This window comes from Pinus tabuliformis, chromosome 5_2 (genome assembly GCF_031772625.1).
Source record: "Pinus tabuliformis cultivar Carrire ecotype Pingquan chromosome 5_2, CPIR1, whole genome shotgun sequence".
NCBI lineage: Eukaryota > Viridiplantae > Streptophyta > Pinopsida > Pinales > Pinaceae > Pinus > Pinus tabuliformis.
In genome coordinates, this window is record NC_142306.1 from 451,293,697 (window position 1) to 451,308,095 (window position 14,399).

Genomic DNA, 14,399 nt, shown 5'->3' on the forward strand with positions numbered 1-14,399 from the left:
GAGAATGATATAAAGGAAACTAAGTACATATCTGAACTATCTTCTTTCAAAGCGACAGTACTAACAATTTTCTCTTCAAAAAACGAAAGGAAGACTAAGGCGACACTTTGCGATTTTGAATTTAAAACTACTTTCGACACTTGAAATACTAATGATTCACATAAAATACAATGGCAAAAGTGTAATCGACTATCTAAAAGAGAAGGACTTTATGACACTCTTTTTCTTGACTGAAAACGATACTTGAGACACTTTCAAATCAAAAGACGATAGTTTGATTAAGCTACTTTTTGCAAAGGAGAACTGTAAATGATGAAAAATACATTAAAAACATTCATAATTCCTAACTGATGGAGGCTGAAATAATGCAAAGGAAGATGGTTTCAACAGTGATATACTGATCATAGACAACAAAACTACTAAATAAAGCTGAAGACAATGAAGAAAAAACCAAAATTTGGAGGCAGAAACAGTCTTACTCAATCATCGCACCTGTCCTTAAGGAAAACAGGGATGCATCTCACCTGCAACACACGGGAGGTGCAATGCATCCAGACTGCCAATGAGAGACAATGCGATGGTCTAGGGACGAGACTGAGCTTGGTTTTCACTCACAGTTTGCAACTAAGTTTAGGGATTTAGGCTAAGCTAATGATAGACAGTAAACACAAAGTATAGGGGCTGATCTAATGAGGTTATTTGAGCTACCACCAGGGCACTTAGGATGTTTTCAAGTCATATGTTCAGTTCATAAACTAACCCGGAGATTGACTGAAGCAGCGTTGATCTACTTTGCAGTTACATAGCAAAAGCAATTCGAAGGCTCGCTGGCTTAACTTTAGGCTTAGTCTATAGTTTATAAAGCAAACAACAGTAACAAAACAAACAAACTATTCACTCCCCAGTGGAGTCGCCATTTTGTTATCAGGAAAACTAGTGTCCATTTAGAGCTGCTAGTCCCACTAAGACGGGTAGCTATCTTAGAAACAAACAAACTAAAGTTACTTGTGTTTTCCTTTATGAGAGATAGATGAGAGAGAAGCAGAGAGTACCAACCTCAGTCTTTCGCTAGTCTCCTTGCTTGTTTCCTCTCTCCTTTGATAGAGCTTTCGCCACTCCTTTCTCACTTGTCCTGCTTCAAAGAAAAACTGTACAGTCAAGGCAGCAAAATACCATCAAAGCATAGAGATCTATAACCATAAACAATATAGGATCAGATGTATATTAACCATACAAATGCATATACAAATACAAGATTCAGAGATATACAAATATATGGAGGAAAACTCAAATAGCTTTATTGATAGAAGTAGTAGAAGAGAGGATTACAACCAAGCTGTCTGATCTAGCATCATCCTCCCAGCATGAAAGCCCTCTTTACCTCATACAAAGCAAGATCACCCAACAATACAATGTCTTCAAAGAAAAACCAACAACACTTCCTTACAAATTACAAAATTCCAGCCTTCAGATCTCTAGGATGTGGGATCCATATATAGATGTTTGCAGGAGAGTGAGTCAGCTTCTGGGATTTTGATTAGTGTCATTTCACTGATAGTTCTTGGTTCCACTTGGAGATTTCATGATCTCTTACTCATCCCTGGGCGAATTCAGAGAGGCAAGTGTCATATGAGCAGTTTCTAGAAGATTCTTTGAGTTTCCACCTAGCAAACTGCTTCTGCCATTTGTTTGCTCTCGCTCATCGCACCCTACAGAAGGGCTTTTCAGTATGCATCGCACCCCCCATGTGTAATAGGTGAGATGCATCGCACCCTCAGCATGGAGCAGTCTGTATGGTCCAGTTTTGACCAGTTTTGAGCAGTTTTTCAGGGAGAACTTCTGGGAAATGATGTAATCAGTTGACCTTGATCCTTTAGGGTATGAAACAACACTTTTAGGGGTTTTAGAGCCCTTGGTTTATGGACATATGTGATTGGGGTTGCAGTGCCCAAATATGTCTATAACAGTCCCCCCCAAGATCAACACAAATTCAAAGCTCTTACATTACAGGAGGTGGAGAATGTAATTAAGAAGCTGAAAACAGGAAAGGCAAAGGACTTGGTTGAACACCATCTCCAACACCATCTCCACCTTGTAAGTTGTAACTATACCAACGCTGATTAGAATTTAGCATATTTTCAATTAAAAAAACTTGCCCAAAAAATACCCTGTTATATGAAAAAACTTGCCGCGTAAGAACGTTTGGTGCGTAAGAACGTTTTGGAAAAAGTTCCAAACGTCAAAAATCCGTCTTTTACTCTTCCAGGCATGTCACTCAAAACGGGCAATGACAAATTCCAGCCATCAAATACGTGCAAAAAGCCTTATGACGGGCAAAATGCCCATCAAATTCCATCCCTGCTAGCAACACTCCCGTCTCAAAATGGAAACAAATTGAGAAAATCCAAAAAACGCTTGATCATGAGCAAGTTCAAAATAAAAAGTTTAGTACCTTATGAGATAATGTTGAGTGAAACATGAGAAACTCCCTTTGAAGCAATTTCTATGGTGCAACTCATAAGATATCTAAAAAGAATTGAGCAAATGAGTGTAGGTAGATGGCCTAATGTTATCTTCAATGAATGCATGAGCGAAAGAAATAAAACATGGATGAAACAAAACTACACATGGATGCAAAAATGGAATATCTACCTCAATGTGTGTCTCACAAATAACAAGGAGTTAAAGGATTTTGTTATGGAGAAGTTTTGTAAAAAGGTATGGGGAAAAGAGTTGGGTAGAAAGAAGAAATATTACTTTGAGGAATTCAACCCTACGTGTGATCTACAACAAAAAGAGTTCATTGGAGCTAGCATTTCATGGAGGGCAAAAGTTCTTATTGCTCAAATAAGGACTAACTCACGTCAACTTTGGTGTGAAAAAGGACGTGGAAAAGGCCTAAAGAAGCTTGGAAGAACAGGTGTGTACATTTCACACGTCTGGGGCCGTGGAATCGGAAAAACATTTCGTGGAATGTGATGCATTCAAAGACATCAGAGAAAGTTATGAGAACATGTTAACATCAGTTTCTTGGCATTGTTTTTTGAGCGAAAAGATTGTTGGAAAATTGGACCAACTCATCATCAATTCGAATCCAAAAAGATTGAATTGGAAAAAGCTAAAAACAAGAAACTAATAATCTCATAAACTATTTTTATTTTCGTGAACCTTAAAATATCATTTCATTTAATTTATGGGAAATAGGGTAAAAAGCTATTTCGTATATACTATAAAGCTATTTTGTATAGATTATAGCATAAAACATATCCACCCAATAATATAAGTATATACTATAAAAATATAAATACGAGCGGTGGTGGCGGGCGAGCCTTTTCATTTGCACTTGTTAAATCCACGAGATCAAGGACTTGTTGTTTGGATCCTGGAACCTCAAAATCCACGAGGACTTGTTGTTTGGATCCTGGAACCTCAAAATCCACGAGATCAAGAGTGGTGGCGGGCGAGCCTTTTCATTTGCACTTGTTAAATCCACGAGATCAAGGACTTGTTGTTTGGATCCTGGAACCTCAAAATCCACGAGGACTTGTTGTTTGGATCCTGGAACCTCAAAATCCACGAGATCAAGAGTGGTGGCGGGCGAGCCTTTTCATTTGCACTTGTTAAATCCACGAGATCAAGGACTTGTTGTTTGGATCCTGGAACCTCAAAATCCACGAGATCAAGGTCTTCGATGTCATGGACTGCAAACCAAGAGTAATAATTTATAGGTATTTACAGGTGCAGGGTATGAAGGAACTATTCAGTTAGCAACGAATGCCCGTTTTGGGCACTGTCAACACAGACATTGAATTTTTGAATGCTTAAAATCGATGGAGGCCACCAGATCGACAACTCCAATGGCATGGTCCACGAATTCATTAACAAAACCCAGGCGAAATAATCAACCCACCATTGATCCACAAACCCCCACACATGAATATGATTCTGACACAAGCCTTGAAGAAGATCCCAAAGGAAATGATCAGACTTTGGAGGAGAGTATATTCAGTGAATATCTTTCCATCCACGGAAAATCCAGTGCTGATGTGAGCCTATCCAAGATAAAAAACCTGTTGGCTGCATCCAAGGTTGGAGCCATATCATGCCTAATATGCCTGGAAAAGGTGAGATCTATAGACCCAATTTGGGACTGCAAGGTGGGCTGTCATGCAATTTTTCATATGATTTGCATTCAGGAATGGGCAAGACAGGCATCCAATTCAGCTGCAGAGAGATCTATGGCTCGATTATCCAGAGACCAATTTCCCTTAGCTGCCTCCGCAGCCTTAGAAAATTCATCATGGCATTGCCCTAAATGTAGAGTTGACTACCCCCAGTCCCAAATTCCTAAACAATACAAGTGCTTTTGTGGGAAATTAAAGGATCCCCCTAACGACCCATGGATCACTCCACATACCTGCGGGGAGATCTGTGGGAAACCCTTACAAAGGAACTGCGGGCATGAATGTGTGTTGCTTTGCCATCCAGGGCCATGCCCACCATGTCCCAAGCTTGTAAAATCGAGGTGCTTTTGTGGGGCTGTGTCGGATGTCCGGAGATGTGGGAGTAAGGATTTTTCCTGCAACAGGTCATGTTCTAGACCCCTTGCTTGTGGATTGCATCAGTGCGAAGAAAAGTGCCATGATGGTCCTTGCCCCCCATGTCAGAAGACTGGAATTTATAGTTGTCTCTGTGGGAGCGTGGAGAAAGAATGCTTATGTTCACAATCTGAATTTCGATGTGAAAATCCTTGCGAGCGGGAGCTCAGCTGCAGAAAACACAAGTGCATCAAGGGATGCCACTCAGGTCCTTGTGGTGAGTGTGAATTGCAGGGTAGAAGGACTTGTCCTTGTGGGAAAGTTGAGTATAATGGGTTGTCTTGTGATGCTGCCGCACCAACTTGTGGTTCAACGTGCGAGAAGATGCTGCTGTGCTCTCTGCATAGATGTCCCGAGCGATGTCATTCAGGTCCTTGTGTTGAAACTTGCCGCATTGTTACTACGAAGTCTTGCCGATGCGGCAGCTTGAAGAAACAGGCAAGCTCCGTCTGTGTCTTTTCCTTTTTATTCCATATGCTTTGAAATTAATTCTCTTTATTGCCACTTCTATGCTTATCTTGTGTCTCATGCTACATGCTGCGAAGTAATTGTCTATGTTGGAACTGTACGTATATATGATTCTTGCTGGCAATTTAACCGGGACAACAGTTGAAGTTCCTTTGCACTGCGTCTCGAATATTTTTTGTTAATCATAAAATATGGCAACTTAACCAAAAGTAACAGTTTAAGTGCCTTTCCACTGCATCTCGTTAATTTTTTTGTTATTTTTTAAATTTGGGTAAATTTTGATTTATTGGCTCATTTCATTTCCTGAAGCACCGTCCAACCCACTTTCAAAGAATCTTAATTTAATGTATTTGACTAAATCTATTTATTTTATTTTATCTTTAATGATGGCAAATGTAACGTAGATCTTATTTATATATATATTTTTTCCCAAACATTTGTGAATAGCATGCTTAGTGGAATTGTTATATCTGTTATTGTAAACTAGTGTGCTTAATCAAGAAGATTTGATCACCTGCTGACATGGAACTAAGAGATCTTATCTATATCTATCACAGATAACAATACCATTGCTAGCGAAAATGCATCATTATCAGTTTTTCAATATAATTTTATAATGTTTTCCTGGAATCGTTTATTGATATTTTAGCTAATCATTTATCAACATATCAGCTAAACCATGTATCTACTAGGGAATTTGTAACGTATATGTCTACTTGTTTTTGACCATGTTTCACAAAAAATACAAAATTAGAGTAGAAGTGAACATAATTCTTTATCGTTCTTCAATTTTCCCTAAGAGTATGCCAGTTGGAGAAGTTATTTTATTTTAAATCTGCCCAGGATCTGAACTTGCTTTGTATACCATAGTTTAAAAAACTGGAACTGGTCTTTGAATTGGCTATTTATAAAATTAGATCTCCAATCGGAAATGGATCGAATCAGATTCAGTGAACATGTTTATAAAAAAATACATAAATTAAATTAAGTTTTAAAGATTTTTTTAAAGATTCCAAACTATGATTCCAAATCGTCAGAGACAAAACATGCAAAGTTTGCTCATTTATACCACATGTAAGGGTGAATAATATCAAAATGGCACTGAGTGAAATACATGTCAACAACAAAATACATAATCAATGAGGCTCTAAATGGTCTCCAAAAGCCATGCTACAAGCTACGGGGCCACGAGCCTACTACAAACCACTGACCAACATGATCACTCATAAACTCATCACCACTATTAGAAATCTAAGTTGCATGACATGATGACATGGGACACGGAAAGATGAGTGTCTGACACGAGACATGATGGCCCCGTAAACAAGACACAAAGGGCAAGTTATATATAGATAATCCAAGTTTAAGGTCACACCAAGCTAGGCACCAAATTGGTGTATGAGACCCCTTTGTTTATGGGACAAGGAACTCGCCTCTATAATGATTTGACTGCTAAAATCTACAATGACATACATATTCTACCCCCCTCTGGTTTTGAACCCGTGACCTCTTAGGAGGAAACACATGCTACAGCAAATTAGTGAATTATTACAGATACAAAAATGAAATATAGACAAAGATTCAAATCTTTTTAGACTTTAGAAACTAAAACATTGACAATTTTACATGATGATGAAACAAATTCAATCATACACCTAGTGCATATAACCAAAATAACACCTATTGCAATCGATATATGAACCAAAAATACATCAAGAAAGAGGCTCTAAATAGCTTATAGATTCCAAAAAAATCATGCTACAACAAATAACTAGTACTACATATCATTGTTTTAAAAAACGGCCGTTTCGATACCGAAACGGCCGAGTTGATCCGAGCCGATACCCTCAGCCATGACTCGGCCTTTGAAACGGTACGTTTGGCCGAGTCAGCCATGACTCGGCCAACTCGGCCGTTTCTGTTATGACTCGGCCGAGTCACAAAAAGTCGGCCCAGAACACGTTAAACAACAATTTAATATTTTTTAATGGATTTTTAAGGTGATTTTTGATTGTTTTGGACTCCAAGGTGTTATATGAATTTGCTAAATGTCATTTGGGGTCCATTCCCCCTCCCAAACCCTATTTAACACACTCAAATGCTCTCTACAATTGATATGCTATTCAAATTTCATGGTAATGTTAAATTCTTAAAGTAAAAGTGACATTCTCCTTAATCTTCATTTTCATCCTTTTACTTAAATTTTTAACATTACCATGAAATGACTCAGGATGTTTGAGAGTGGTTTCGGCCTCATTGGATTTCATATGGAGAAAGTAGAATTTTAGATTTCATTCAAAATCCAGCAGACTTATCAGTTTTTCAGGATTTCAGGATTGGAGGATTGCAATATTTCCATTGACTTTTGTCATGTATTAGGGTATGGAACTCTTATTTAATCAAGAGCACCAATCCCTCTATGTACCTTGATGTTAGTGACATAGTTTGTCGAACTCCTCTGGGATTCGCTCCCAAACCAGGAGCTTCTGAAAATGTCGCTCCCACTCCCATTTTCGCTCCTGCTCCCAAGTAACACAAAGAAGAGAAACCGTTTGGATAAAAAACGGTTAAATGATCTAGTTTATGTCCAATACAACCTCCGGCTCAGAGGAAACCATTTGCTGAACAAAAGAACTGATTCAGATCCCATTGTGTTGGAAGACATTGATCCAACATGAGATTGGGTAGTGGAGAGTCGTCCAGCAGAGTTTGATCTTGATGAGGATCTTGATTTAGATTTAGATATCGAGACATCAATTGAACTTGAACATGTTGTTCAGTTGAATGCAGATCCCAATCCACCATCCTCAGTCTCACAGCCAACAAGGACTCCAGTTGTAGGTGTGTTTGGAAACATGAATGAAAATGTCTAAAATTATGTTTAAAATCTTTAAAATTATGTTTTTTTATAAAAAAAATAAATATTTAATGTATTTTTTGCAATGACCGAGTCACTGAAATCGAGCTGGCCGAGTCATTACCGTTTCGGAGTCGGAGTCGGAGTTGATCCTCGACCGAGTCGGAGTCTTAAAACATTGCTACATATCATTAAATTCATTGCCTGTATTGGGATCTTCATCATCAACGTCACCCTCTAGGATGTCAAATTAATATTTTGTTTGAATGATAGTATATTTTTATGAGCTTCATGATAGAGGAGATCAATAATCAGTATCACCACCAACATCGAGGTATACGGAGTGCTTGGTGCTCTTGATTAAGTGTTAGTTCCATACCGTCATACATGATAGAATCAAATGGAAATGTTGCAAACCCCAAAATCCGAAAATCTTGAAAACTATTAAGTTTGCCAGATTTTGAGTGGGATAAAAAATTCTACTTTTTCCATATGGAATTCAATGAGGTTGGAACCACACTCAAATATCTTGACACATTTAATGGTGATGTTAAAAATTTAAGTAAATTACTTTAAGAATTTAACATTACCATTAATTACATAACATTAGTAGGGCTTGGACAAATCCACTTCCCAACACTTGAAAAGCCTTCTCATACTACTTAATTGCCCTTAATTGCACTCCAAAACCTTCAAGAGCTCCAAACCTGTGGTTGAATTGCATGAGAGTGAGGCAAACAATCTATTTTAAGAAGCTATGGGCTGTTTTTTCAGTGGACATGCATCTAAATTTTGGGACATGAGTATGGCTCATGTTCGACATGAGTCAAGCTCGTGTCGAACCGTGCTGTGTTCGACACATGAAATATGTGACACGAGGAGGGGTAAGGACATGTTGGGTAACTTAGCTAGAAATGGGATCATCAACAAGAACTACATAAACATCATTTGGCTAAAAATCTTTAGATTCCTTGTATTCCTCAACCTTATATTATGGTAGAAAAAGCTCAACATGCCTCACTAATGGCTTTGGTTTGAGTAAAAAATCCATCTCCTCAACCTTATAATACGGTAGAAAAAGCTTACCATGCCTTGTTAGAAATTTATCCAAGCCCAAGACACGGTATTTAATTCCTAACAATTAATTACTGAACAAATACACGACTAAGTTCCTAACACATAAAATTTAGTGGAAGCAAATTACGATCTTAATCACACGATCACAAACAAATTTCCGCCCAACAAATCAGTTCATCATTAATAAAACTCAAAACCTACTTAGGTTGCCGTCCTGGGATAATGGCCCAATTGAGGAATTACATATACAACGATAAACCTAGATTTATCTAGCTGATGAAGCCCTAGATCAATGCTTCGATCTTCCTTGGCTGATCTAGATCTGTCTCCCTTGCTACTCATTACACCTTCCTCGGACCTGGCACACTAGAGTATCATACTCCTTCCCCTCTTGAGGCTAGTGCCGCTGTTGTGTCTTTGCCTCAACCCTTAGAGGCCCAATTTATAACTCTTCTAAGCCAAAAGAGCAAAGGCCAATATTAGTTCATCAAATTAATTGAAGATAAGTGACTTAACTTTAGTTAACTTTCTTGTCTTTATCTTTCTTTACTTTAATTCAAGCACAAGTCATAAATTTAGCTTACTTTACATGCACATCTCATGCATCACATCTGCATGCATGCAACTCACTTGTACACTCAACATGTCATAGGAAACTCACATGCATGCCTTGTGTGTCGCATGCAATCAACATGAAAACTTTGCATGTCGTATGCAACTCACATGTATACCTCGCATGTCGCATGCAAACTCTTAAAGAGGCAAAACAAGGTCCTTCTAGTCAAGACATAAGGCTAGAAGTACCTGCTTGAGCTACAAAAAACAACACTTCCTCTTAGCGAGGGAGGTACTTCTGGAAGAACCTTCTCCACCTGGATTTGTCTCCAACACCACCACGCCATTCGCTGCTGTAGCTACTCCCTCTGAACTGGAAGACTTCTTTGCTACCTACTTTGGAATCTGATCTGAAGACTTGTTCCTTCCAACCATGCTTCTAGGATCCTGCGCCCAAACATCCATCAATGTTAACTCATACCAACTGGTCTTGACAGATTTGTTAGAGGCCTCCTACCCATCTTCTAGATTAGAATGCCGAGTCCTCGATATCAACTCAGTGTTTAGAGCCTCCTGCTTAATCTTTGTCACTATAACATCGATCCTATGCCAAGTTCTTCTAGCACTGCTATGGCTCTGTTTCGATCCTTTGAGACACCCACGAACTATGCTACCAATCCCCCGACTAGTACGATCTCCCTCTCCCTTTGTAGGCTGACCTCATCCAATCTTGCTGGCTACTGGTACTGTCCTTTGTACTTGTTGTTAGCTACTACCAGCTTTTCCCACAATCACTGGCCCATGCTTGTTCCTCTACCCAATGACTCTACACCCTCTTGTAGTTGCTTGATCATGCTCAACATGGCACTTTGCTCGTGACATGATCCTTTGAGAATGTCGAGTCCTCGATATCAACTCAGTGTTTAGAGCCTGCTGCTTAATCTTTGTCACTATAACATTGATCCTATGCCAAGTTCTTCTAGCACTGCTATGGCTCTGTTTCGATCCTTTGAGACACCCACGAACTATGCTACCAATCCCCCGGCTAGTATGATCTCCCTCTCCCTTTGTAGGCTGACCTCATCCAATCTTGCTGGCTATTGGTACTGTCCTTTGTACTTGTTGTTAGCTACTACCAGCTTTTCCCACAATCACTGGCCCATGCTTGTTCCTCTACCCAATGACTCTACACCCTCTTGCAATTGCTTGATCATGCCCAACATGGCACTTTGCTCGTGACATGATCCTCCTTACTGCTCTAATACCATGTTAGAAAATTACCTGAACCCAACACCCGTTTTTTAATTCCCAACAATTAATTACTGAAAAAATACATGGCTAAGTTCCTAACACATAAAAATTTCGTAGAAGCAAATTATGATCTGAATCACGCATCATAAACAAATTTCTGCCCAACAAATGAGTTTATCATTAATAAAACTCAGAACTTACTTGGGCTCCTATCGTGGGATATTGGCCCAACTGAGGAATTACATATACAACAATAAACCTGGAGTTATCCAGTTGATCAATCCCTAGATCTGTCCTTTGATCTTCCTTGGCTGATCTGGATCTGTCTCCCTCGCTACTCCTTGAACCTCCTCCTCCTAAGGCTAGTGTCGCTGTTGTGTCTTTGCCTCAACCCTTACGCTCAATTTATAAATTTTCTAAGCTAAACTTGATGGCCAAAGTTAACTCGTCAAGTTAACTGAAGATAAGTGACTTCACTTTTGTTAACTTTCCTATCTTTAGCTTTCTTTACTTTAACGCCAGTACAAGTCATAAATTTAGTTTGCTTTACATGCACATCTCATGCATGTCACATGGAATACCCCCACATGCATGCACCTCACTTGCACAGTCTGCATGTCACATGCGAACTCACTAGCATGCCTTGCATGTCACATGCAATCAACATGCAAACTCCGCATGTCGCATGCAATCTACATGCAAACTCCGCATGTCGCATGCAACTCACATGCAAGCCTTGCATGTCACATGCAATCAACATGCAAACTCTGCATGTTGCATGTCGTACGCAAGCTCTTAAAGAGGCAAAACAAGGTTCTTCTAGTCAAGACACAAGGCTAGAAATACTTGTTTGAGCTACAAAAAATGAACATGCTTAACCAATTATTTTGGATTGAGTGAAGGGTACATTATTGTTAAAGCCATGGTAGAGGAGTTGAACATCAAAGGAGTTCACTAATCAATACCACCAACATCAAGGTACATAAAGGGCTTCGTGCTCTTGATTAAATGCTAATACCATACTCTCATACATGATAGAATTCAATGAAAATGTTGCAATCCCGCCAATCCTAAAATCTTAAAAATTGTTTAGTCTATTGAATTTTGAGTGGGTATGAAATTCTACTTTCTCAATATGAAGTTTGATAAGGTTGGAACACCTCTCAAACATCTTGATACAATTAATTGTTAAAACTTTAAGAAAAATGATACTTTTACTTTAAGAATTTAACATTACCATTGATTCCTAGCATTACTTGGGTTGAGTTAGGTTTTTTTGTTTAGGTTTAGGGTTGAAGAGGGGGAGGGTTGGTTTATAGCCAAGTGGGGTTGTTTTGGGAGGGAAACAGTCCTTGGTTTCCTCCCAAACAACCTCAAAATCTGCCACTATGGATCTCATACTCACCCCATGTGTGTGAGATCTGATCGGTCGATTAGGGTGGAAACTGGTTGATTGGGTATCAAACAAGCCAGAGTGGTACATAACTAGTACAAACCGGCCCTCCGGTTCGATTAGTTGGATAGTTCAATATCGCACCTAGTTCAACCGACTGGTTTGATAGGTTCAGGTTCACACTGGCTCAGTTTTGAAAACCATGCTGTATACTGTTGTGGATATTTGATTGGAACAATCATCACAACACATCTTACAATCCTATTTATTTAGCTATTTTTATATCAAGAGAATTTGACAATTGGCTCGTGCACGTACTCACATGACACGGGGTCGATTTTAACGGCTACCACTATAACCTTTAGGTGAATCCATATGTGTCCCCAAGCATGACCCACACAGTTAATCAAGGGGATTTGAACCTTGAACCGTTTCCTTTCCATAAGACTTGATATCACGATCATCGCCAATTGAGCTCCCCCCAAGGGTAGATCTTACAATGTTTTACTTTAGTTTTTGTTGAAATTTGGTAGCATTGAGAGGTACTTCTCACATGGCTTTTGTGTCAGGTGTGTGAGAATAATTAAAAGGCATAAGAAATGTCCTAATTTAATTATAAGTAGGCTTGAGGGTCAAGTCGACTTAGGTCGGCCATCAAGGCGAAGAGACATGACCCTTGGGTTTCACACCGCTTGTACAAATATAGCAAATGGAGAGGCTTGTGGACAAGGAGCATAAATTTTTTCTTCTTGTGTGTAGGCAACAAAAGGAGTTGCATTCTTAAGGAAAGGATGCCTGGTAAGGTCAGTTGCTAGTGGAGAAAGGAGGTTGCATGGCTAAAAGGGATTTGCTGGTGGAAAGGTCGCAGGAGGTAGATCGCAGGACGCTGCAGGGGGCCGTAGGGGTATTTGTGTAGGCCCGTGGTAAGACAAGGTAACCATAGTCACAAAGGAGAGGGATGTAGCCCTATGCAGTAGGCCAAGGGTAGAATAGGAGGTCGAAGGCAAAACAGGTAGCTAGATGACGACAAGACAGGCAAGTTGAGGGCTAGGAAAGGAGGTCGAGGCCTTGATAGACTTGCAAGAAGGCGACCAAGGTTAGCTGGAGTGACCATAGGCTTGTAGCAGTTGAAGGAATAAGCTGAAAAGGGATAGCTATGGAGGAAAAAAGGGGCAACAAACTGACCATGGGCTACAAGGAATTTCTAGGTATGCAATTCACTATTTGGATGGTTTAAGGTGGTTGGTAGAAGCCGTAGTTTGCTACAACTTAGTATTTAGAGTGTTGTAGGTGTATTTGTTTGTGTAGGAAAGGCTTACAGGACAAAGCCTCAACCCTAGGTGAATTGGTCAAATTGATTTGACTTTGTATTTGGCATTGTACTGGGATATAAAGGGCCATTATCCTTGGTGCAGGAGCCCTGTGATTTTTCTTATTAATGGAATTGTAAGAAACAAGTTTGGGCATAGATTATTATGTACTATCATAGATTTGATTGATGGTGTAATTTCTGCCATGCAAAATTTTGAAGTTAGGCACTTTTAGTGTGTTTATGTTTTCTAGCTAGATCATAGACCAAACCTGGTGTGCATGGAATTCTAACATGGCACCAGAGCTACTTTGAAGAGTAGTTGGGTCAGAAGTGTGCATAGAGATCGACTCTAAGAGGGAGTTGAGTTGTCTTACTGTTGAAGGAAGGAGAACTAGCCACGATGGTTTCTAGCTTGAGCTTTGAGGACTGGTTGGAAGGGATTTCCAAGTACAATTTGTGCAAGGAAAGAATCATGGTAGTATTGTTGGTAAATGATCTATGGGATTATGCCAACATCGAGATCAAGGCACCGACTGATGCAACAACTTTGGCTTTGCATATCAAAGTTGATACGAAGGTCAAGTTGATCATTCTTGATGGAGTCAAGGATCACTTGATACCTCACCTTACTGGGAAAGACATTGCATGGTACATGTGGGAAGCTCTAAAAGTGTTGTTTCAGAACAAGAACGAGAACCGAAAGATGGTATTGAGGCAAAAGCTTAGGGACATCAAGATGGGAATTTACGAGAACATGACTTCATATCTCACAAGGATTTCACAAGTTTGTGATGAGCTTGTAGCTATAGGGGACAATGTTGAAGAATTAGAGTTGGTGAGAACTGTAATAGAGGGCTTCTCAGATCAGTGGAAGCTATTCGTCAAAGG

General features: G+C 39.5%; 1 protein-coding gene across 3 annotated transcripts in view; it reads left to right on the forward strand.

Annotated features, from left to right (window-relative positions):
• Positions 1-3,332: 3,332 nt before the first annotated feature.
• The window catches only part of NFXL2 (NF-X1-type zinc finger protein NFXL2), a 312,418-nt gene continuing 301,351 nt past the window's right edge, over positions 3,333-14,399 (forward strand). Inside the window, exon 1 of one of the 3 annotated variants that reach the window (XM_089436528.1) lies at positions 3,333-5,036. In XM_089436528.1, the coding sequence (XP_089292654.1) occupies positions 3,831-5,036 (1,206 nt within the window). In that variant the 5' untranslated portion in view covers positions 3,333-3,830. The remainder of the gene's footprint in view (positions 5,037-14,399) is intronic. The other 2 variants (XM_089436529.1, XM_089436530.1) reach the window with 2 other exon arrangements.